The sequence below is a fragment of the Sus scrofa genome, chromosome 5, assembly GCF_054392235.1.
Source record: "Sus scrofa isolate SSC_HxYL_T2T_F1_AM1 chromosome 5, Sscrofa_HxYL_maternal_Yorkshire_Landrace_v2.0, whole genome shotgun sequence".
Classification (NCBI taxonomy): domain Eukaryota; kingdom Metazoa; phylum Chordata; class Mammalia; order Artiodactyla; family Suidae; genus Sus; species Sus scrofa.
This window is the reverse complement of record NC_139387.1, coordinates 16,025,756-16,050,596: the sequence shown is the minus strand read 5'-3', so window position 1 is coordinate 16,050,596 and position 24,841 is coordinate 16,025,756. Positions and strand designations below refer to the sequence as shown.

General features: G+C 44.5%; 1 protein-coding gene across 23 annotated transcripts in view; it reads left to right on the top strand.

Annotated features, from left to right (window-relative positions):
- The first annotated feature begins 1,270 nt into the window (after positions 1 to 1,270).
- TCP11L2 (t-complex 11 like 2) overlaps positions 1,271 to 24,841 on the top strand; it is a 48,972-nt gene continuing 25,401 nt past the window's right edge. For 21 of the 23 annotated variants that reach the window (XR_014803121.1, XR_014803120.1, XR_014803119.1 and 18 more), the window contains exons 1-5: positions 1,271 to 1,425; positions 10,965 to 11,156; positions 14,090 to 14,225; positions 20,732 to 20,852; positions 21,879 to 22,099. Coding sequence is in view for 6 of the 23 variants with exons in the window: in XM_021091580.2 (XP_020947239.1) it covers positions 11,000 to 11,156; positions 14,090 to 14,225; positions 20,732 to 20,852; positions 21,879 to 22,099 (635 nt within the window). In the remaining 17 variants the exon portion in view is untranslated. Of the gene's footprint in view, positions 1,426 to 8,729; positions 9,209 to 10,964; positions 11,157 to 14,089; positions 14,226 to 20,731; positions 20,853 to 21,878; positions 22,100 to 24,841 lie in introns of all 23 variants that reach the window. The other 2 variants (XM_084955491.1, XM_084955490.1) reach the window with 2 other exon arrangements.

Genomic DNA, 24,841 nt, shown 5'->3' with positions numbered 1-24,841 from the left:
TCTTTTTGCCTTTTCTAGGGCCGCACCTGCTGCATATGGAGGTTCCCAGGCTAGGGGTCCAATTGGAGATGTAGCCACCGGCCTGCGCCAGAGCCACAGCAACGCAGGATCTGAGCAGCGTCTGCGACCTGCACTGCAGCTCACCGCAACGCCGGATCCTTAACCCGCTGAGCAAGGCCAGGGATCGAACCCACAACCTCATGGTTCCTTAGTCGGATTCATTAACCGCTGCGCCAGGACGGAAACTCCTTTTTGTTGTTTTTAAAAATCAATTTTGCCTCCACAATCCAGACATGATATCAGGGCTAAATGGAAATACTTGAGCCTACACAAAAATCACTCACATTCTTGCATGAAAGTGTCTCCCAAATAACACCAGTTTACACCTGGCAGAGGATACAGTGTGCAGTTGGGGGAAGGGTATTTCTGTACACCCTGAAGCAAACCCACAACGGAGCTGAAAAGTAGGCCTGACCGCACAGAGCTCCTTATTTACATTAACCGCTGTCGAAACTTCTCCCCGAGATAGGTGCTGCCAAGTAGCCTAGGGGAAATAAGATGCTTTATCTTTTGCATGCACACGAAGTTCGTGTCTTCGGAGAGCCTCAGTGGGTGTGACTCCCAGGAGGTAATCATCCTGTCCAGCCACATGCAAATCTGGACTCCTGTTTCTGTGGAGGTGCAGACACAAACTCGGTTGCTGACATGAGTGGACATGCACTTGCCCCGTTGTGGGTTCAGTTGTGTCCGTGTAGACGGTGTGATAGTGGGCACTCAATTTGGATCGCCCGGTGTGGACAAGGGGTGTTGGGCCAGTAAAAGTTCCGTCCGCAGCCGGGGAGCTTGCACTGTGATGCGTCCCGGGAGCCCAGGCAGGGTCCATCCAGTGTTCTACAAGCCAATCCGCGGGAGGCTCCGCCCCGTCCCCAGCGGCCCCGCCTCCAACACCCTGCGCTTAGGAAGGCACTGCTGCCCCAGTTCCGTAAACACTTCTCTCCCCGCCCCTAGCAGTCTGGGACTGCACCACTCGCAGCCCACGGGGGGGAACCGTTCCCTCTCGCATCTAAAAAATCCTCAATCCAAGCTCTCTTCTCCTTTCTTATTCGAATATGAGGAAAATGTTCTGTACTAGGTCAGATCTGTCAGGACTCTGCCAGCGAAGCCTGAAGTGCCCTAGATTTCCCCTGCTCCCTGATGCCGTCTTCCCCCCTTCTCCAGTTACGTGGTGGCCACGTCGTGGCTGTCTCCCTAGAGTCCCTCCCGGCTCTTTAAATACCGCGTGGGGGGGCCGGGGGAGGCTGAGGGTTGTTGGACTCGTGAGTTCCTGAGGTATTTGTGCCGTGCGCGGTGAGGGGACACCCGGAGACCAGTGACTCGGCTTCACTCAGTCGCCTTTCTCCCCCGTCTGTCTCCGCGCCGGAGCCGGTGTGTACCATCCCGGGGGAGGGGGTCGCCAGCTCTGAGGGGATGGGCCGGGGGGTGACGGAGGGGGACACTTCGCCTCAGGGCAGCTCTAGGGCCTCCGCACCCCACCTGGAAGCTCCGTCCTGGGACGCCGGGGCCGGGGATGGTGAAGCCCCGCTCCTTGCTCCCCCTATCCTCCCCGCATCCCCTTGTTTGACCTCGAACCGCCGTTTCGCGCGGGAGCGGAGCGCGGACGCAGAGTGGCCGCGGCGGGTGTTGAGGTGGCCGCGGGCTTCGGGCCCTGAAGGCGTCGGGGTCGAGGCCTCCTGGCCTCTGTTTACATCTCTTTGGGCCTGTGCCAGCGACTGCGGCTCGGGGGGGGCGTCCCACCATCGGGCTCCGGGAGGGAGCACCCTGTGGCCCGCGATCCCCGACCCGGCTGGGTGGGCGAACCGAGCGGCTGTAGGGGCCGGGCGGGGCCCCAAGCGTGTGTTTGGGGTTTGTTGCCGGGGTTCCCTCGGTACCCGGCTCGGCCTCCGCCGTCCCCTCCCCCAAGGGTTTGTTTTGACAGGAAACGTGCTGCTGGAGGGAGGAGCGGCGGGAGGATGTGGGCGAGGGGTGTGCAGATTCCCGAAGCGTCCCCTTGGCTGTACCCTCAGTTAAGCCGGAGGGAGGTGGGCAGGAGGGGAGATACAGCCGTCAGGCCGGGGCTCGAACCCCTGGGCTCTCAGACACGGCTAGGGCTTCCCAAGGCCGCTACTCTGGGTGGCGCCACTCCGGGTTCCTGCGATGATTTGAGGTGGCTCGTGGACGAACGTGATTAAGTGTTTTCGTTAGTATTAGGGAAAAAAAAACTCTTCCCTTAAACCGAGCGATTTCACAACGCTGTGAAGTTCCTTTCAAAATAAATGTATTTAAATGCAGACATCTGGGCAAGATAAACAGAAGTGTTTGCTAGAGCACAGGTTAGCGGATGAAGGATGGAGATGTGGAAACGGGCCTGAAGAGTTGTGCTCAAAATACCGAAGTTTGGGAAATATTGTCCTCGATAGTTGTCCTGTTACTTTCACCTTGAAGCAACTAAACAAGTTGTCCTTGTCCCCAGTGTGCCCCTTCGGCCCCCAAGATCCCCCATGGTGCCATGGTCTCCAGCCCAAAGACCTTGCCTTGTCCTACCTGCCAAATTTTAGGAGGTTATACAGTGGCTCCCACTTTAGGTGGCGCCCTGCCTGCCTTTTCCTCTTGCCTCCAGAGAGTTCATACATCACCCTGGCAGCCCATGGAGGTTGCCTGACTTGAAGCAGCCCAGGGCTGAAGATACTTAGTTGTGTGTGGAAGCAGCTTCAGTGTCATTGGAGGGGTGGGTATGGGGGATTGCTGGAGCCCAGAAGGGGAAACAAGTACTAAAACAGGCCAGCCAGGGGCGGAAGGAGAAGTGTTTTCAAGTGTGAAAAGTGCCTAGAAACCCTTTTCCCTGATGCTGTAATGTTATGAGTAGCGTGAACATCTGCTTTTTTAGACAATGACTGGCTTTGTTGGCTTTTATCTAGCTCTTTGTTGGCTCTAATTTGATGAAGACCAGTATTCGCTAGCTGAATGGAGCAGGCATCTACCTCTCTGCTCTGTGGTTTTTGCTTTGCTGCATATGAACAACTTTTTAGTGCCGCTGCTGTGTAAGACTCATTCTAGAGCATCATTTTGCAGAGGAGGAAGATGTTCCATGTCATCTGCGTTTGTTTTTTGCTTCAGAGCCCAGTCTTACTCTTCTGACTCCCTGCCCTTTACTACAAGTATGTGAATGCTTGTTCTTGCACCTGACCTTGATCTGGTCTTGAAGGATGATGCCCACTAGATGTTTCTTGAAAAAAATTTTTTTTCATGACTTAACCTTAATTGGATGGGTTCCCTTCGTCAGGGGCTGCTGAATAATCTGAATAATTCACCTCCAAATGCTTTTGACTTAGGCTCGCTGTAAGCAGTTAACCCTTTTGATAATATTTGGGTTTTAAGGAGGAATTTGGCAGTACATAAAGAATGGCTCTCTGGTAGAGAAGTTTCAGTCACTCCTGTGGGGCGGTTGAGAATGATTTTGGACAGTGGCCTCCTTCAGCGATGCCCTTCACGGTATAGCGTTTAAGCAGCCAGCCCGGCAGTAAGGTCTGCGTGCTACCACATGTGCACGTGTCCGTGTGGTGATGGGCAGATTGATCTGGCAGCGTGGGAGTGGAAAGAATGAGCAGTATACCGAATTTTCTGCAGCCATCTTAGAGTGATAAAGAGCATGTGCTTTAGGGATCCACTGCCTAGGTTTGAGGTGTGTCTCTGCTGCTGTTGTGAACGCTCAAGCAAATAATTTAACCTCTCTGAGGTTAAATATACAGGTTTTACCTATACAACAGGGATAATGATGATACCTAATAAAGTTATCATGAGGATTCTGGGACATAAAACATTTGAAGCACTTATCATGGGGGCTGAGACGTAGAAAGTACTCAATAACTATTAGCTCCATGTGTTATTATTTGCCATCACTTAGCATTAGGAAGGTGGAAAGTCACAATGCAAAAGTTTCTTTAAGCTCAGGGACTGTAAATCTTTGCTAATTTGAATTATTGGTGCCTTGGAGATGTGTTGAGATAATCACTGGAAATTGGAGAAGGGAGACATAGCTTCCTGCAAGGAGCTTAAAATGTATGGGGAAGCAGATTTGCAAACAGCAACTATTGTACTTTAAGTGACTGCATAATGAGAATATGAGCAATGTGAGTGAGGCAGAAGAGAAGGGCAACCCAAGTTGTCTTATGAGGAGAGTGTGGCTTAATTTGTTCATCAGAGATTCTCATTGAGCCCCCACTCTATCCCAGACAGTGTTCTAAGCTCTAAGATGACTGATTTAAACGGAATGAGTGGGGATATCAGAGAAGGTCACTTTGAAGTTGTAACACTTGCTTTCAAATCTGAATGATAACAAGGCTCCAACCACATAGAAAAGGGAGAAGAACATCCCACTGGGAAAGGAAAGCAGGTGCAAGTGCTCCAAAGGAGAAATTTTGTCATGCCTTGACGGCTATTGTGTCCAGAGCATGAAGGGTTAGGGAGGGAGTGGTATAGGATGAAGTGGGGAGAGACCAGATCACAGAGGGATTATAAACCACTGCCAAAGGACTTCTTAGGAAAAGAGACCCCACCTGGAGAAGAACTCTTACAAGGCATGATTTCTTTTGCCTCTTGTGAAGGGCTCTAGATGATTTCCTATTTTATTCACAAGGTACTGTTCAAGAAGGACACTGGGACACATTTATCTAGAACAGCTTTTGTAATACAGTGATATCTAAGCTATCACAGTGTTGGGAACGGTCAAGATCTAAAAACCGTCATAAGAGAAGTCTGTTCTCAGACTTGGACTTTTAGTTCAGTTCTTCTCTTTTACCCTTTTGCTTGGAAATAATTTCAAACTTACAGAAAAAGTTTTAAGAACAGTACAAAGAACTTCCTATTGTTTACCTATTAACATATTGCTCCATAGGGAAAAGGGCACCTTCCTGCACTGTTGGTGGGAATGTAAATTGGTACAATCACTATGGAAAAGAGTATGGCGGTACCTTAGAAAACTATACAAAGAACTACCATATGACCCAGCAATCTCCCTCTTGGGCATATACCCAGACCAAACTTTCCTTGAAAAAGACACATGCACCTGCATGTTCATTGCAGCACTATTCGCAATAGCCAGGACATGGAAACAACCTAAATGTCTATCAACAGTAGATTGGATTAAGAAGATGTGGTATATATACACAATGGAATACGACTCAGCCATTAAAAAAGAGCAAAAAAATGCTATTTGCAGCAACATGGATGGAACTAGAGACTCTCATACTAAGTGAAGTAAGTCAGAAACAGAAAGACAAATACCATATGATTTCACTTATGTCTGGAATCTAATACAGGGCACGAATGAACCTTTCCACAGAAAAGAAAATCATGGACATGGAGAACAGACTTATGGTTGCCAAGAGGAAGGGGGAGGGAGTAGGAGGGACTGGGAATTTGGGGTTAATACATGCAGACTATTGCCTTTGGAATGGATAAGCAGTGGGATCCTGCTGTATAGCACTGGGAACTATGTCTGGTCACTTGTGATGGAGCATGACAATGTGAGAAAAAAGAATGTATACATGTGTGCATGACTGGGTCACTTTTCAGTGCAGTAGAAAATTGACAGAACACTGTAAATCAGCTATAATGGAAAAATAAAAATCATTATGAAAAATTTACAACAAACGTATTGCTCCATAGGCTTTGTTTTCTCTTTTTCTCTCTCATTGGAATTATTGGAGAGAAAATTGCATGTATCATGGGCCTTTATTTCCAAATTTATCAACTTTAGAAAATGTAACATTGTAATACAGACAGTAGATTCGAGTATTGTAACCATGCTGTCAGTTGACCCAGTAGTGTCTGCTCTGTGTCTAGCATCCTCCCTGTGCCGCCCCGCCTCAGTACAGGATCAGTTTAGGATCATCTGTTGTACTCATTTGTCAAGTCTCTTTTCATCTGGAAGATATCTTCATCCTTCCCTTGCTTTTTTCTGACATCGACAATTTAAAAACTCATAACTTCTAAGAGTAAAATAATAGCTGAAATCTGCCGAACACTTACTGGGAACTGAAGTACTGGATGTAGACTATTTCAGTTAATCTTCATGACAGTTCTGTGAGGTAGATTCTACTTTGTCCTCAGTTTATAAATGGTAAGTTCCCTGTCCCCAGTCAGTTTAATCTTAAGAGTCAGAATCAAGAACCCTGTCCACCTGGCTCCAGAGCCAGTGTTGTTACTGCTTCGGTGATATGTGCATTGTCACTGGTGGGTCTTTGCAGTCCTGAATCAGTGCAGGATCATTTACAGACAGAGTTTGATACAGAAAGGAAATAAAGAAGTAAAATTGATAATCTGGAAGCAGGCTGAGGATCACTGGCAGATTAAAAACTGATCTCCCCTCCATCTGTGGTGGAACACAGGACTAGTCCCTCAGGTCTCCATAGCTGTTCCCTCCTCTCTAAAATGTCAGTGGTCGTACTGCCATTCATCCATCCACTCATTCAACAATAAATATCTAAGTGTCTGCTGCCTCTCAGTCATTGATCTAGGAAGGAATGACTTAATATTATCTTTATTATTACAAAATGTGGCAACAGGACAATGAAAAATATGATTATTCTGTTTGAATTGTGGCACACTGTAGGGTTGGAGATTTTGTTTTGGAGTTATCGTCTGTCTTCACATTGACTTTACCGTTGGCCAGTGAGTAAATCTTCCCAGGGAGGGTGATTTGTGATGTTTTGAGAAAGTTGTTTGGTTTGTGTGTGAGGTGCAATGGTGAAAGTCAAGTAGATCTAAGTTTGTTGGTATGAGAAGCATTACTTTTCTTAAAGAAACAGCCTATTTTCCCTATCACTATTCTAAGAATCCAAAATAGCTTTGAAAGCAGTGTAATTACCCTCAATGCCTTTGAGTCAGAGTAGCTTTGTCCCCAGATGACCTATATGGAAACATGAGACCAAGAAAGGAAAGAGCAAGTATGAAGGAACTTGCAAAAGACTGTTTAAACCATGATGGGCCATTTGGTTTTGATTTGTATATTTCAAACACATGCAAGAATTCTGTCATAGGTTACCTACCAGTTTTTTTATCTGTGGGAGAACATGCTTTTTTCATCGTGGAATAAAGCTATTCTTCCCTCCAGAGTTTTTAATGTGAAAATGATGATAACAATAACTACAAAAGCAAATAATGCTAATAATAGCAAACATCTGTATTCTGTTTACTCTGGGACGAACACTGATCCAAGCACTCCACATGTATTGACTGAATGAAATCTCATACCAACTCTATGAGTTAGGCATTATTAATATGAGGAAGCAGGCAGTTTCTTGGCAGAGTATAGTGGGCCTCAAAGCACAGTTTCTCTTTGGATCCACTAAAACCCAGTTGTAATGTGGAGGCTTCTGCCAACTAAATGAGAGTTTTTAAACTTTTTTCTTTGTTTCTTTTTATGGCCACACTTGCAGCATATGGGAGGTACTCAGGCTAGGGATCGAATTGGAGCTGCAGCTGCTGGCCTACGCCACCACAGCAACACCACATACGAGCCACATCTACAACCTACACTGCAGCTTGCAGCAATGCAAGATCCTAATCCACTGAGCAGGGCCAGGGATCGAACCTGCATCCTTACAGAAACAATATCCTGTCTTTAACCCTCTGAGTCACAATGGGAACTCCAGAGTTTCAAAAACGTCTTTTTTTTTTTTTTTTTTTTGCCTTTTCTAGGGCTGCATCCACGGCATATGGAGGTTTCCATGGTTGGGGGTCTAACCGGAGCTGTAGCCACCAACCTACGCCACAGCCACAGCAACTTGGGATCCAAGCTGAGTCTGTGACCTACACCACAGCTCACGGCAACACCGGATCCTTAGCCTACTGAGCAAGGCCAGGGATCAAGCCCACAACCTCATGGTCCCTTGTTAGATTCATTAACCACTGAGCCATGACGGGAACTCCTCAAAAATATTTTGAGGCTTCTGAATTTTCTATTACGTCTCCTAGGCCAGAAACTCTACCTTCAGTGAGCTGTTAGAAGAAAGCATAATTGCATGTTATTAAGCATGTCTACCATGAGTACATTTAATTTCTCAGAACTTCTAGTGATGCTTCATGGATTTCTGGGTTCATAGCCTTTTAGCAATTCCTCAGTAAAAGATACCTGATAGCTGGCCCCAACCCTCAGAAAAATGAGGCGAAGAGAGCAGATGCTATGTGGATCAAGTCATGCGGCAAATCAACAGCGGACGATTGTTGTCTGTTGGCCTTTCACCCAGGACTTCTACCTCCTAACCTAGAGCTTTTCAGCTTTTAAATCTTTGTACTTAGCTGCCTTGTTAAACACAATTAAGAGACCTACGAAGTGTGCTGTCCAGCTGGAGTAGAAAAATGAAATGGACAGTTATAGCTGTTAACCTGGTTCATAAATTCCAACGGATGAAAGCTTTTATTCACCTTTACTTGGAAAAATATCCAAAGTGAAGAGAAACTGAGGGCAGAGCATCATCGCACAGTTCTTGCAGTGGAATGACCATAAGAAATAGTAAAGTGGAAAGCGTTTAGGATATTCTAGTATGAGTGTGACAGGACCAGGGAATACTGAGTCTTATGCCACATAAGGTAGGTTTAGGTGGTAGGTTTTCTGCTCCGGGCCTTGAACTTTGACAGCAGCAGGCCTGTCAATGTGTAGTGATATCAGTTTGCAAATGTTCTGGTTGCAGCTGTACCAGATGGGATTCGGTAATTCCGATTCAGCTGACACCGAATGAATACTTGTCACATACTTGACACTGATGATGGATGAGACACGGTTCCTGCCTTATTAAGGAGAGTCGAAACTAGCCACAGGAGGAGAAGAACTACGAGGGACTAAGTGCTGTTATGCAGATACAGGAGATGTGCTGCAGTCCTATAAAGAAGAGTGTTTTTAGCTCAGGCCACGGCACAGAGGGAAGGCTTCCTGGAGAGGGTGGTGTTTTCAAGAAATGCCATCAACGAGAAGTAAAATGTTGGTAAAGAGAGAGCGAGCGCAGGAAGGTGAAGGAAGGTGAAGCAGTTCATTGGGGGTTTGAGGTTTGGTGGAAGTGAAAGGTTTTGAAACAGTGTCTTCTGTCTTCTCGTCCCACCCCTACCCCCACCTCTCTTCCAGCAGTTGGGTATTAAAGCTCAAGGAGGATCTGGTTTGCCTGGGGTATAGGAGGTGAGTTCACCACTGAGGGTGCAAGGATTCGGGCCCTATCTTAGCCGGTGTCCAAGGTGGTTGACCTCGGGACTCTGGGAGAAGGCGAAGGTCTCTACGTGGGAGCTTCCCGGCAGCTCCACCCCACTCCCTGCCCTTTGGTCTGCAGAGGCAGCCTCTGAGTTGGTGGTTTTCTGTTTGCCAAAGTGGTGGGCTGAGCATGGATGCATGTCTACAAGGGGCAGGACTGGAGAAGGTTTAGGTGAGGCCAAGGGCAAGTGCCCTTGGGCTTTTGACCTTTAATAAGTCCCTGTCAGGCCCATCCATTTCTCTGTCATCACTCAAAGGATACAAAAGAGTGCTATTTCTCTCAGCAAAGGCTCGATTCCCTTTAGCCCCAGCCCTGCCTCTCCTTTCTTGTGCTTCCTCAGCAATGCCTTGCTTTCCTTTTCCTGGTCCTCCAGCGTCCGGCACACAGTTTTAGGTGACTGGACTTGAGAACCATGAGAAGGTGGCCCTATGTATTTGTTCACTGTTACTTTTCCCAGTGCCTGGTGCATGGTAGGCACTTAATACATATGAAAGGAACCAATGGAGAAACTGCTGGCATTTCCAGGCATTCTATGGGTAGTTGTGGTTTCACATGCTGACAGCATTAAAAGCCCTGTGAACTTCATTGCATGGATTTGTTCAAGTGTGAAGAGGACTCAGTGAACCTTTGCCATGATGGCTGTCCATTCAGGATTTGAAGTACTTTCTCCTTGGGCCCAGATTTCTCCTTAGTGTCAGCTACCACCACACTCGTGTCAGGGCCAGCTCCCTCACAGGCCTGGCTAAGGCTCCTGGGCTCAGGCCTGAGCATCCTGTGTGCCCAGGATCTCCTTTCTAAGGAGTGTCTGGGCCCAACTGCCCTCCCTTCCTTGGGAAGCCATCCAGTGTCCCAGAAGCAGCCCTGGATGTAGCAATCCAGGGACTGGTTTTGTGGCCTAGTAAGTCTCCTAGAGTCTGTCTCTCCCAACCTGTGAATCAGGATCTTTTGTGCCCACTTGTTCATTGGGTGACAGTGAGTGCTTTGTCAGGTACAACCCAAATATGCCTTACTCTTCATAGCATGGCAGCTCAAGGGAGACTGGAGGAGAAAAACCCCTAGACTTGCCAGCTGAAGATTTTAGTAAGTCTTCCTCTTTTCGAAGGAGGCTCACAGACAACTAAAGAGGCTGATTTCACAAATAGTTTGTTTTAAAGTGAAGTCTGAGGAATAATAATAATATAACATGTGAAGGTTGTGCTAAGCACTCTAATAAAATTAATCCTATTTCACCAAGCAACCCAATGAGGTTAGTCTCTCGGCTCAGGTTTATTGTCGAGGTAGGGAGTTATAAATGACTTCTCCAAGGTCACATGGCAAAAGACAGAACAAGCTTCAAACCCAAGCGGTCTGACCACAGAGCCCACACTCTTTCTCTTAACCCCCAACGCTTTGGCAACCCCAGGAGGAGAGAGCGTGTGCATGCATGTTGCTTTTTAAGGGTCCTTTACTGCTGAGAGCTGCTCCACGTTCACTCTGAGTATGCCCAATGCGAGCTCACATCTAAGGCTGCGGAATCCCTTTCTGGAAGGCAGTCTTGCAGGCCTAGTGATGGCCTGGCATGAGAAGGATGAGGTCATCTTCTGGGGCCCTTTCCAGTGCTGTGACACATGTGACACAGGAGAAAGCATGGGCACCACGGGTGGAAGTGCTGCAGAACATTGACACAGGGTCTGTTTGTCTGTGCAGGTGCCATCTCTTTATCCACGCTCCAGTGACACAAGATGCCCTTCAATGGCGAGAAGCATTGTGTGGGCGAAGACCAGCCGAGCGATTCAGACTCTTCCCGGTTTTCCGAAAGCATGGCTTCCCTCAGTGACTATGAGTGCTCCAGGCAGAGCTTTACAAGCGACTCCTCCAGCAAATCCAGCTCCCCTGCTTGTAAGCTGACAGAGAGCAGAGGCTGGGGGGTGGGCGTGGAGGTGGTTCTAGACATGCCTGTTGTATTTTAAAACTTAGAAATGAGTGAACATGAAGTACTAACTTCCCTTCTTTTCTAGATGTACCAGAATGGCACTGCCAGGGCACTGCAGCTGTCTTGTACATGCGCTCAGCAGTAAATAGCCACCAACGTCTATAATCTGCCCATTTTTATTTTTATCGCTGTCTCTGATCTGCTTTGGTCTGACTATAAATCAGGTCTCCCAGCCCCACCTGTCTTCTCTCTCAAGTAGCGGAAAGCTACTCCTTCTTGAGATCTGTTTTTGAGCCACAGTCAAGGATAAATTCAAATCTGTCCTTTCTGATTTACATGGGGGGAAACTTGCCCCAACTCAAGGGTCAGGCAGGAAGTGAAATAATCTAAAGGGTTTCCTGCTGATTTCAAAAGCCATTGTGCAAATCTCCCCCAGAAAAGTGCCCAGGAGGAGAATTACCACACTAGGGGTGTAAGAAGGAGTTAAAAGAGTGGCCTTGGTGAAGGGGGATACCTTTTTCCTTTTCTGTGTGTGAAAGCTAGAGGCGTGTGAAACAGATGTGGGTTTTTTTTTTTAGCTTTTTAATTGGCATTTTGTGTAGGAAATATAACCCATTAAACTGCCAAAGCAAATGCAAAAAGAAGCAACTGATGTTTAGTATGATTGAATGCCCACTTCAAAAAAAGTTTGTTCGTTTGTGTTTATTTGAAATGTGTACATTCTCATTAAAAAATGAGAAAGTCAGAGTTCCCATCGTGGTTCAGTGGTTAACAAACCCAACTGGTATCCATGAGGATGCAGGTTCGATCCCTGGCCTTGCTCAGTGGGTTAAGGATCTGGCGTTGCTGTGACTGTGGTGTATGCTGGCAGCTGCAGTTCCAATTCCATCCCTAGCCTGAGAACCTCCTAAAAAGACAAAAGACAAAAAGAAAAAAAAAGAGAGAGAGAGAGAAAGTAGATAAGTAGAGAGAGGAGAAACTATTGCCAATAATGTCACCCAAAGATGACAGCTGGCAGTGCCTTGTGTCACATAGACATACTTATGTATCCATGTGGACTCTTTTCACTTACTATTACAACTAAAACATTTACTCATGATAATATATTTTTAAAACATTGCTTTTATGACTACTTACTATCTCATCAAGTGAATATGCCATCAATTTATTTAACCTCTGATTTTTCATTGGACATTTGGTTCATTTCCTTTTTTTTCCCTCTGTCACAAATAATGATTTATGAACATCTTGGTGCATAAAGCCTTTCCAGGAATTCCTTTGGATGTAATTGGATTGCCGTGCCAAAGGGTACAGACATTTTTAAGGAAAATCTTAATGGGACAGAGAATTGGCAAGAGAATTTATTAGCAGCCACTCAGCTTTCAGTGTTTTTTTCTCACTGTTTATACTGTATATGGGATTGGTGTCTCTAGCAGGGTACCTCGGTGGACCACGGCGTCCTGAAGAAGGGTTTTACTGATTGTTCCATTCCCTGCTCCTCCTCCTCCCTCCTCTTCCTCTTCTTTCATCTCCATTTCCCAACTTCCTCCTCCTCCTCTTCTTTCTAAAATTATTTTGGTAGCAAAGTATTGCCAGTTAGGACTGTTGTTTGAGGTAATGACTTTTAACAGAAGTTAGGATTTCCAACAACGATTTAAAAAGACATGGTTTATTAGAATAACTTTTTGGGGTTTTTTGTTTGTTTGTTTTTGTCTTTTCTAGGGCCGCACCCTCGGCATACGGAGGTTCCCAGGCTAGGGGTCTAATCGGAGCTGTAGCCGCTGGCCTGCACCAGAGCCACAGCAACGCGGAATCCGAGCCGAGTCTGCGACCTGCACCACAGCTCACAGCAACACCAGATCCTCAACCCACTGAGCAAGGCCAGGGATCGAACCCACAACCTCATGGTTCCTAGTCAGATTTGTTAACCACTGTGCCACAACGGGAACTCCAGAATAATTTTTGAATTAATCTTTATAAATTATTAGAATAATTCTTTATTCACTAGCTCCTACTGAGAAGTGGATTATCCAGCTTATCAGATTTATTTTATTGTAATTATCTGCACTTATAGAGTTCTTGCCCTATTATTATTTACTTAAATTATCTTGTTTAATCACCTCAGGACAACCCTATGAGGAGGTAAGTTATGCTTCAGTGAAATCAAATGATAATTGCTAATTAGCAAAACTTAGACTTGAACATTAGTATACTGCATATACTTTTAGAAACTATTGAGTCTGCTTAAATTTATGAGACTTGGAGTTCCTGCCATGGCACGGAAGAAACAAATCTGACTAGGAACCATGAGGTTGTGGGTTCAATCCTTGGCTTTGCTCAGTGGGTTAAGGATCCGGCGTCGCCATGAGCTGTGGTGTAGGTCACAGACGTGGCTTGGATCCCGCGTTGCTGTGGCTGTGGCGTAGGCCGGAGGGCTACAGCTCCGATTAGACTCCTAGCCTGGGGACCTCCATATGACATGAGTGTGGCCCTAAAAAGGACCAAAAAAAAAAACTTATGAGACTTATGAATCACAGAATAAAAAGTAGTCATCAATTTCCTATATAGTCCATGTAATAAGTGCAGATATCAATAGGCACTAAAAAATTAGGTGATCTAATTTTAAAAAGTAACTTATAATAGCTTATGTTAATAAAATTTTCTCAGAAACATTTGAGAAGTTATTATCAATATAGTAACTGAAGCTATCAAAGGAGTTCTTAAGTTTCTGAAGTCAGGTATTAAGCAGGGGGATCCACCTATTTTAGTATGTATGCGTCTTACTTGTAAAACCCTGAAAATATGTATTGGAGTCACTTAAACCCTGTGTGCATCAGGAGGCTTCATTGGATGGCAGCTTCTCTTCCATAGCATTAACTGAATTTTGTTTTCCTTTCAGCAACAAGCCCTCCCAGGGTTGTAACATTTGATGAAGTGATGGCTGCAGCAAGGAACTTATCAAACATGACTCTTGCTCATGAGATTGCTGTAAATGAGAACTTTCAGTTGAAACAAGATGCCCTCCCTGAGAACAGGTAACCTGGGGCATCTGCTGTGCATAAGCTGTCTGTGTGTGTGTACCATGGACACAGATATTCACACTGATTCCTGAATGGTTTTGTATAATATCCACTGGAAGTTAACAGTATTTATTTCTCTAACAAGGTTTTTTTTTTTTTTTTTGTCTTTTTGCCATTTCTTGGGCCAATTCTGCGGCATATGGAGGTTCCCAGGCTGGGGGTCGAATCGGAGCTGTAGCCACCGGCCTACACCAGAGCCACAGCAACGCAGGATCTGAGCCACGTCTGTGACCTACACCACAGCTCATGGCAACGCTGGATCCTTAACCCACTGAGCAAGGCCAGGGATCGAACCTGCAACCTCATGGTTCTTAGTCTGAGCCACGATGGGAACTCCTCTAACAAGGTTTTATATTTGTTTTTTTTTTGAAGTTTTTTATTGAAGCAAAGTTGATTTATCATGTTTCAGGTGATACACCAAATTCATTTATACATACATACATATATATATATCATATTCTTTTCTATTAGGGTTTATTACAAGATACTGAGTGTAGTTCCCTGTGCTCTACAGTAGGACCTTGTTGTTGATCCATTTTCTATATAGTTTGTATCTGCTAATTCCACACTCGTGATTTATCCTTCCTGGTCTTACACTTGTTTTTACAACCATTCCTTTAGGATATATGTTACTCATAATCTCAAGAATTCAGCTTATATGTCACTTCCTGAGGGAAGCTTTTCCTGATACTCTGAGCCTACTAGACTACATTAAATCCCCTTCTAAAGACCCCCATAGGAGTTCCCGTCACGACTCAGTGGTAATGAACCTGACTAGCATCCATGATGACGCAGGTTCGATCCCTGGCCTTGATCAGTGAGTTAAGGATCTGGCCTTGCTGCAAGCTGTGGTGTAGGTCACAGACGCGGCTTGGATCTGGCATTGGTGTGGCTGTAGTGTAGATGGGCAGCTACAGCTCTGATTCGACCCCTAGCCTGGGAACTTCCACATGCTTTGGGTGTGGCTCTAAAAAGAAGAAGGGAAAAAAAAAAAAAAAAGGCTCTTACAGCCCTCTCTACTCCCTCCTTGATAAATAAATGCAGCTGAGCTGCCAAAGTGCTAAGAGGTAATCCAGAAGTCTATGGCGGTGGGAATCACAGCAACATAGGCACCCCTGTCTAACCCCTCCCCTCATAAAGGACCTCTAGTTAGAGCCATGCCCTTGTATCCTGTCTCATTCTCTCTGGTTTCAGTGGCTCACAAATCCCCTGGGAGAGAGAGGAGAAAAGGCTTGTAGCTGTTACTGCAGGTAAATCATTAGAGGCAAAGTTGGCTCGTGGATCTTCAACCTCACAGTGCCATTTATAAATTGGGGGGCATTCTTCTATCAATTAGGACAACATAAAATATTTGATTCCATTTAGAGCTTTTTTGTTTGTTCTAAAACAGGGAAATAGTAAACATAATAGTTTTCCTTCATTAAAATCTGGGTCATAGTCGTCCTGCTCCTGGGGATGTTGTTCATAATAATCCTTAATATTTGTTAAGATTACTGGCCAGAGTAGGTGTATCTGTTTGGTTTTCCATGGTGAGTGCATTTTGCCATGATCAGGTTTTTTTTTTTTTTTTTTTTTTTCTTTTTAAGGCTGCGCCTGCGGCATATGGAGGTTTCCAAGCTAGGGGGTCTAATTGTAGCTGTACCTGCCGGCCTAGGCCACAGCTCACAGCAATGCCGGATCCTTAACCCACTGAGCAAGGCCAATGATTGAAGCCGCACCTCATGGTTCCTAGTCAGATTCATTTCTACTGCATCAGAATGGGAACTCCACCATGATCCTTTATACTAGCTCTGCTGCTACACTCCCAGGCCAGGCCACCATCATCTCTGACCTGGGCTCTTTCCATCCTAACTGGTTGCCCAGGCTTCATCCTTAGCTCCCCACTGTTCATCTTCCACAGCTACAGGCAGCCATAGTGATCCTTCTAAAGGGTAAATCCGATTAGATCATGTCTTTGCTTAAAAGTCTTCAGTAGTTCTATTACACTTAGAAGAAAAAAATCCAGGAGTTCCCGTCGTGGCGCAGTGGTTAACAAATCTGACTAGGAACCATGAGGTCGTGGGTTTGATCCCTGGCTTTGCTCAGTGGGTTAAGGGTCCGGCGTTGCCATGAGCTGTGGTGTAGGTCACAGACATGGCTCAGATCCTGCATTGCTGCGGCTTGGATCCCATGTTGCTGTGGCGCTGACGTAGGCGGCAGCTGCGGCTCCAGTTAGACCCCTAGCCTGGGAACCTCCATATGCCACGGGAGCAGCCCTAGAAATGGCAGAAAGACCAAAAAAAGAAAGAAAAAAAAAATCCAAACTCTTTAGTATGACCAGCCTCCTTTGCCGGCCATGTCTCTCACTCACTCCTTTCCTTCCTGCTCACTGTGTTTCTGCCACACTGGCTTCCTTGCTGATCTCAGAGCACACCAACTTATTCCTGTCCCATTGACTATGTCCTTCATCCTTCTTTTTCAGTGTTCTTCACATACATCTTCACCAGCTGCTTTCTTTTCCCCATTCACTTCTCAGCTTGAAGGTCACTGTCATAGAGAAGCTTTCTTCAGCCACCTGCCAAATCGGCACACTTTTCATCACTCTCTATCAAACTGTCTTCCTCTACCTTCTTCATGGCTCTGAAATTGTCTTCCTTTCAATGTGTTTTTTTGTCTTTTGTCTCCGCTAACATAGAAGCTTCTTGAGAGCAGAGACATTCCTTTCACTACACCCCAGGGCCTGATACAGGGCCTACTACATATTGAATGCCGAATGATCTTTTATTGACTGACTAATAAAACTGAAATTTTGAAGTTAGAATGAGCACACTTTATGAAGTGCAGCAAAAGATGACTTGGGAAGGAGTTCCCTTGTGGCCCAGCGAGTTAAAGATCCAGTGTTGTCACTGCTGTGGCTCTAGTTACAGCTGTGGCATGGGTTTGATCCCTGGCCCCGGAACTTCCACATGCCATGAGCATGACCAAACACACACACACAAGACAATTTGGGAGTACTTGTGGGTTTTGGTGGGGGTTTTTTTTGGTGTTTGTTTGTTTTGCTGTACCTGCTACATATGGAAGTGAGGCTAGGGATCAAATCCAAGCAGCAGCTGCAACCTACACCGTGGCTGTAGCAACACCGGTCCTTAACCCACTGCACCAGGCTGGGATCAAACCCGTGCCTCATCAGTGACCCAAGCTGCTACAGAGACAATGCCAGATCCTTAAACTGCTGCACCACAGGGGAACTCCTGGGAGTGCTTATGCTTTAAATTCAAAAGTTACAAATACAGGCTGAATGAAGGCTCTTTAGAATCAGACAGACCCTGGGGTTTGAATGCTGGCTCTGCTGAGACCATATCTGAGCTTTGTTCTCCAAGGATCTGATGGGGACCACAATACTCACTTCATTATTTTTTTAAATGATTTTTATTTTTTCCATTATAGTTGGTTTACAGTGTTCTGTTGATTTTCTACTGTACAGCAAAGTGACCCAGTCATACATACATGTATACATTCTTTTTCTCACATTATTCTCCATCAAGTACTCACTTTATTATTTATTTATTTATTTATTTTATTTTTTGTCTTTTTGCCATTTCTTGGGCCGCTCCCAGGCTAGGGGTCGAATTGGAGCTGTAGCTGCCAGCCTACACCAGAGCCACAGCAACGCGGGATCCAAGCCACATCTGTGACCTACACCACAGCTCACGGCAACACCAGATCGTTAACCCATTGAGCAAGGGTAGGGATCGAACCTGCCACCTCATGGTTCCTAGTTGGATTCGCTAACCACTGCACCACGAAGGGAAGTCTCAAGTACTCACTTTAAATGCATGCTCCTAGGCATACATGTGCCTTGCATTTAAGTACTTTGATACTATGGAAGAATTCCCCTTCCTTTCATTTTCTGCCAAAGCTATAAAATGTAAGCAAGGAAAACAATATGCAGAGTTGGGACACATTAACCTTTGTCAAAAAGTAAAATAGTGTATCATTAGCTGTTGATTTTCTAGATAACTCTCCACAGTGGCCAAGTTGTTACTATTTTTTTTTTATCAAAGCATCAGTGTTACTACTTGTGACAGATAAGGAGACAGGAAGATAGCTCTCAAATACTATCTCCTCTTCCTCTTTAAAATATGGCTGGCTCTCACATTTTACCATGTATTTCCTTGGGGGGAAACACATGGTAAATAAGTAGGATTTCCTTCTTTCTTTCTTTTCTTTCCTCTTTTCTTTCTTTCTTCCTTTCGTTCGTTCTTTCTTTCTTTCTTTCTTTCTTTCTTTCTTCCTTCCTTCCTTCCTTCCTTCCTTCCTTTCTTTCTTTCTCTCTCTCTCTCTCTCTCTCTCTCTCTCTCTCTCTCTGTTTCTTTCATTCATCTTTTTAGGGTCACACCTGAGGCATATGGAAGCTCCCAGGCTAGGGGTCCAATCAGAGCTGTAGCCGCTAGCCTATATCACAGCCACAGAAATGTGGGATCCAAGCCAAGTCTAGGACCTACATCATAGCTCACGACAATGCCAGATCCTTAACCCACTGAGCGAGGCCAGGGATTGAACCTGAGTCCTCATGGATGCTAGTCGGGTTTGTTACCTCTGAGCTACGATGGGAACTCCTCGGATTTCTGATACTCAGTAGGAATGCTTATAAATGATTTGACTGATCTCATCTCCACCCCTCCCTCCCCACCTCTTCTACCCCTGAAAATTAAAAAAGCTAAAAAGTACCTTTGTAGCCTTTAGGAAAACAAACTCTTGCACCCCTTAAGGAGCTGTAAAGTTGTTTTAGCTCATTCTTGATTGGTCCATTCAAGCCAAGTACATGAGGCTTGTGAAGTCAAGAGCACAGATCCCTTCCCGTGCTTTTTGTCTTCCTAATTGTTTTGTAATTGTTCAAGAGAGTCTCAAACATTGGAAATGGAATTTATGTTGAGTAAATCTAGTCAGGCAACTAAAATAAGTCTTAACATTTAAAGTGGATGAGTAGAATACAGTATTTGTAGTTACAGAAACAATTTTAACTCACACTCCTCAGAAAGCTAATTTTCATTTCTCATAGCATTATTATGTAATTAGCTATTTGTACTTTTTTTTTGGTCTTTTGTGTTTTTAGGGCCACACTCACAGCATATGGAGGTTCCCAAGCTAGGGGTCTAATCGGAGCTGTAGCCACCGGCCTACACCACAGCCACAGCAATGTGGGATCTGAGCCTTGTCTGCAACCTACACCACAGCTCACGGCAATGCCGGATCCTTAACCCAATGAGCGAGGCCAGGGATCGAACCTACAACCTCATGGTTCCTAGTCAGATTCGTTTCCGGTGCATCATGACAGGAACTCCCTATTTGTACTTTAGAAAGAAAAATTAGGATATATGCTTAACTATCAAATTGTTAATTCACTTACCATTGCATTCATTGAACACTCAGAAAATGCCAAGTGCTCTGCTAGTGCAGTGGCAGGTACCTAGAAGTGGCCTCTGCCTGGGAGAGGTGGATAGCACTGTGGGGCCCAAGACTCATAAGTAATTACAGTTTAGGGACTTATGTGCTTTTCTAAAAGCTGTGGCAGAAGGGTGTGGGAGTTCAGTAGGGATGTATGTTTTAATGAGCACCTATTTTAAAGCATTCACATACAGGGTAAAGCAAGGTGGCCACCTCTTCTATTGTGAGCCTTTCCTAGGAAGGCTCCTGTTTCAGCAATTTGATCTGGCTAACTTTAAATGGGACGTCTAAGCTGAGGTTGGCAGGTGTTCAAATGCATGTCTCCTTAAGGCCAATCTGTTCTATTCCATGCCATGAAATTTCAGCTGTTAAGGAAAGAGCAAGTTTGCCATCTCATCCCCAAAATATAGAACAAGTCTAAAGATCTGCATAGAAGAGTAGCTAAGTAAATTATGGCATCTCCTTAGGACAGAAGGAACTTATTGAAAGCTATAGGAAGGAAGAATTTTTAAAAATATAGGGAGACACATAAGACAGAATATTAAATGAAATAGGTATATCATATTGTACAGACCATGTATTAAAACAGTTCACTGAATGTCTGTCATATATGTCAAAAGATTAGTAATGGGGAGTTCCCGTCGTGGCGCAGTGGTTAACGAATCCGATTAGGAACCATGAGGTTGTGGGTTCGATCCCTGGCCTTGCTCAGTGGGTTAAAGATCCAGCGTTGCCGTGAGCTGTGGTGTGGGTCACAGACGCGGCTTGGATCCTGCGTTGCTGTGGCTCTGGCGTAGGCTGGTGAGTACAGCTCCGATTAGACCCCTAACCTGGGAACTTCCATATATGGTGGGCGCAGCCCTAGAAAAGGCAAAAAAAAAAAAAAGGACAATAAATAAATAAATAAATAAGATTAGTAATGGGATTATGAGCAATTCTTCTATTTTTCTGCATTTTTAAAGATTTCTACAAAGAGCATATTTCTTTTATAATCAGGAACAACAGTGCTTATTTAAAAAAAACGATTCCTATAGCTTGGCAGGTCGAGTGAGGCACATTGTCCACCAGGCCTTCTGGGACGTCTTGGAATCAGAACTGAATGCAGAGCCTCCCGAGTATGAGCATGCCATCAAACTGTTTGAAGAAATCAGAGAGGCAAGTAGATGTTGTCTGTATTAATTAGTAATTTCCTCCTAAAGGATGTTTTTGTGTCCTTCACAGAGAGTTGGAGATTCTTTGAAAAAACCGAGCCAGTTCAACCACTGGAAAGATTTTTTTTCCTGCACCTCCTCGAGTCAGGTGGAGGCTAGGATAGCAGGGCAGCAGCCGGAACTCAGGCCAGTGCTTAGCATGTAGGACAGTGGTTGGGATGCTTCAGGGCACACAGACTGGAGTTAGATAAACCTGCTTTAGTGACAGGCTCTCTCTCCTTAAGTCTGTTTCCTGAGTAGTTGTTAGAATTAAATCAGATGACAGTTACAGCTGCCTTTTACAAGACACTTGCTCTGTGCCAAGTGCTTGATTATTCATTTATCTTTACCATAACACTGTGATGTCATTATTATGCCTGTTATTATTTTCTATAAAGAAACCAAGTTCCCCAACTCACCCAGGGTCCCACAGCTTTGAGGGGTGGAGAGGGATTTGAACCGAGGCACTCCAGCTCAGAGCCTGTGCTTCACACATGCTCTGTGTGTGTAAGTATAGTGTCGACTGTGTGGTGAATACTCAATATAGGTTGCTTATATAATATGTAATATTTTCAATATGTGCAAATATAGTATTATTCTGCTAATGGAGCCCATGGGGATATTTCCATTTGCCCTTCTTTAAAGGATTCTTTTGGAGCCATGATCTGCAACTTGTTCTTTCTTTGCCTGGCTTATCTGTAACCTCTTTGAAGTTCTTTCAATAATACTGCTTCCTTGCCAGTTGTTTTCATTCTGGTAGTGTTAGTAACTTCTCATAGGAGGGGTGGTGGTGGTGGTTTTAATTCAGAAGATAGGGCTTTCTTTCTAGAGTCAGCACACTGGACTGCTCCAGTGATCCACTACCCAGTCAGTGGCATCATGGGCATTGAAATATGGACAGGGAGCTTGGTCATCTAGACACTGAAATAAAAAATAACGACCTTTATTCACATAATGATGCTGTTAATTTTTCTTTCCTTTCCCTATGTAGATTCTTCTTTCTTTTCTGACTCCTGGTGGCAACCGGCTTCGCAACCAGATCTGTGAAGTTCTGGACACAGACCTTATCAGGCAGCAGGCTGAGCACAGTGCTGTTGACATCCAAGGCCTGGCCAACTATGTCATCAGTACGATGGGAAAGCTGTGTGCTCCCGTGCGAGATGATGATATCCGAGAGTTAAAGGCTACCGGCAACATTGTGGAGGTGCTAAGGTTAGCACTTCTGCTGCTCGCATTTTCTTCTTCTTCTTTTTTTTAATGATTTTTATTTTTTTCCATTATAGCAGATTTACAGTGTTCTGTCAATTTTCTACTGTACAGCAAAGGGAAATATACATATATACATTTTTTCTCACAGTATCCTCCATCATGCTCTATCACAAGTGACCAGACATTGTTCCCTGTGCTATACAGCAGGATCTCATTGCCTATCCACTCCAAATGCAGTCATTTGCATCTATTAACCCCAGACTTCCAGTCCATCCCACTCCCTCCCCCTGGCAACCACAAGTCTGCTCTCTAAGTCCATGAGTTTCTTTTCTGTGGAAAGGTTTATTTGTACGATATATTAGATTCCAGATATAAGTGATATCATATGGTATTTGTTTTTCTCATTCTTACTTCACTTAGTATGAGCATCTCTAGTTCCATCCATTTTGCTGCCAATGGCATTATTTTGTTCTTTTTTATGGCTGAGTAGTATTCCATTGTGTATATGTACCACATTTTCTCAATCCATTTATCTGTCGATGGACATTTAGGTCATTTCCATGTCTTGGCTATTGTGAATAGTGCTGCAGTGAATATATGGGTGCATGTGTCTTTTTCAAGGTAAGTTTTGTCTGGATATATTCCCAAGAGTGGGATTGCTAGGTCATATGGTAGTTCTATATTTAGTTTTCTGAGGCACCTCCATACTGTTTTCCATAGTGGTTGTACCAATTTACATGCCCATCAACAGTGCAGAAGGGTTCCCTTTTCTCCACACCCTCTCCAGCATTTGTTATTTGTGGACTTATTAATGATGGCCATTCTGACTGGTGTGAGGTGTACCTCATAGTAGTTTTGATTTGCATTTCTCTAATAACTAGCGGTGTTGAGTATTTTTTCATGAGCTTGTTGGCTATCTTATCTTCTTTAGAGAAATGTCTATTCAGATCTTTTGCCCATTTTTCAATTGGGCTGTTGGCTTTTTTGCTGTTGAGTTGTATAAGTTGTTTGTATATTTTAGAGATTAAGCCCTTGTCAGTTGCATCATTTGAAACTATTTTCTCCCATTCCTTAGGTTGTCTTTTTGGTTTTTTTTTATGGTTTCCCTTGTTGTGCAAAAAGCTTGTCAGTTTGATTAGGTCCCATTGATTTATTTTTGCTTTCATTTCTGTTCCCTTGGGAGACTCACCTAAGAAAACATTTGTAAGGTTGATGTCAGAGAATGTTTTGCCTATGTTCTCTTCTAGGAGTTTGATGATGTCTTGTCTTATGCTTAAGTCTTTAAGCCATTTTGAGTTTATTTTTGTATATGGTGTGAGGGGGGTTCCAGTTTCATTGATTTACTTGCGGCTGTCCAATTTTCCCAGCATCACTTGCTGAAAAGACTGTCTTTTTCCTGCTTTATATTCTTGCCTCCTTTGTCGAAGATTAATTGACTGTAGGTGTCTGGGTTTATTTCTGGGTTCTCTATTCTGTTCCACTGGTCTATATGTCTGTTTGGTATCAGTACCACACTGTCTTGATGACTGTGGCTTTGTAATATTGACCTGAAGTCTGGGAGAGTTATGCCTCCTGCTTGGTTTTCGTTCCTCAGGAATGCTTTGGCAATTCTGGGTCTTTTATGGTTCCATGTAAATTTTTGGATTGTTTGTTCTAGTTCTGTGAAAAATGTCATGAGTAATTTGTTCGGGATTGCATTGAATTTGTAGATTGCTTTGGGTCACATTTTCTTAGAGTACCTTTGAGTTCATTCAGAAGGGAATTATGGGAATTGAGGAACACAGAATAATAACTGGTCTCCCAAAGGATTCCTTGACTCCAGGAAAAAACCCAAATAAGTAAGAGGCAAGTCAATCATTTATTGTGTACATGGAGTTTTCACATAGAATAACCTAACAAGGTTGTTAGTTGGCAGGTCCTGGGCCTTAGGGACACGATGATGAAAAAGGCAGATACAGCCTCTGACCCCAGGGAGTTTACAGTCTAATGGGGAGACAGCCCTTAAACAAGGAATTACAGTTGTGATGAAGTGCTATGGAAGGGGAAGTAGAGGGGATGAATAGAGCCTCCAGCAGGGGGACCTAATCTAGTTAAGGATCCAGGAAGACATCTTTATTAGAGAATTGCTAGCTGCTATGAAAGGTAAATTCTGAATTCTCAGTGATTTAACCAGTAAAAGTTTGTTTCTCACTCATGTCATTCTCTGAGTCAGGGATTCTTGGTCAGGCAGCCTTCCAGGTGTCATTTAGGCACCCAGGCCCCTTCTGTCCTTGGTTCCACCATTGTCCAGGTCCTTGAAGTCCTTCACATTCAGATGGTGAAGGGAAAGAGATCATGGGGGAGGCAGGGGAAGCCCAATGTTTAACCACATAGGCCGAGAAGGGATGTATTCCATTGACTATACCCAGTCCCATGGTCCCACCTCGATTGAAGCGGGGCCTGGGAAACATGGTTGCCATCTGGAAACACATTTCCCAGCCACAAATCCACATTGCAGAAAGAGGGCATGGACCTCTGGTGGTCTGCTAGCTATCTCTGCCGTAGCTTCTCTAAGGAAACTTAAAATCATGAAACTAAAATCCGGACACTAATCTGGCTCTGTAGATGATAACTTCTTTGTAATCCCAGAGGAAAGAGGAGTCTGCAGTACTTTTTGCCTTTAAAGAGAACTCTTCTCCTTTTGTGTCTATAGCTACATTGAGAATTAAGTTTAAATAATAGTATTGGAAGGGAAGCCAGTTTGCA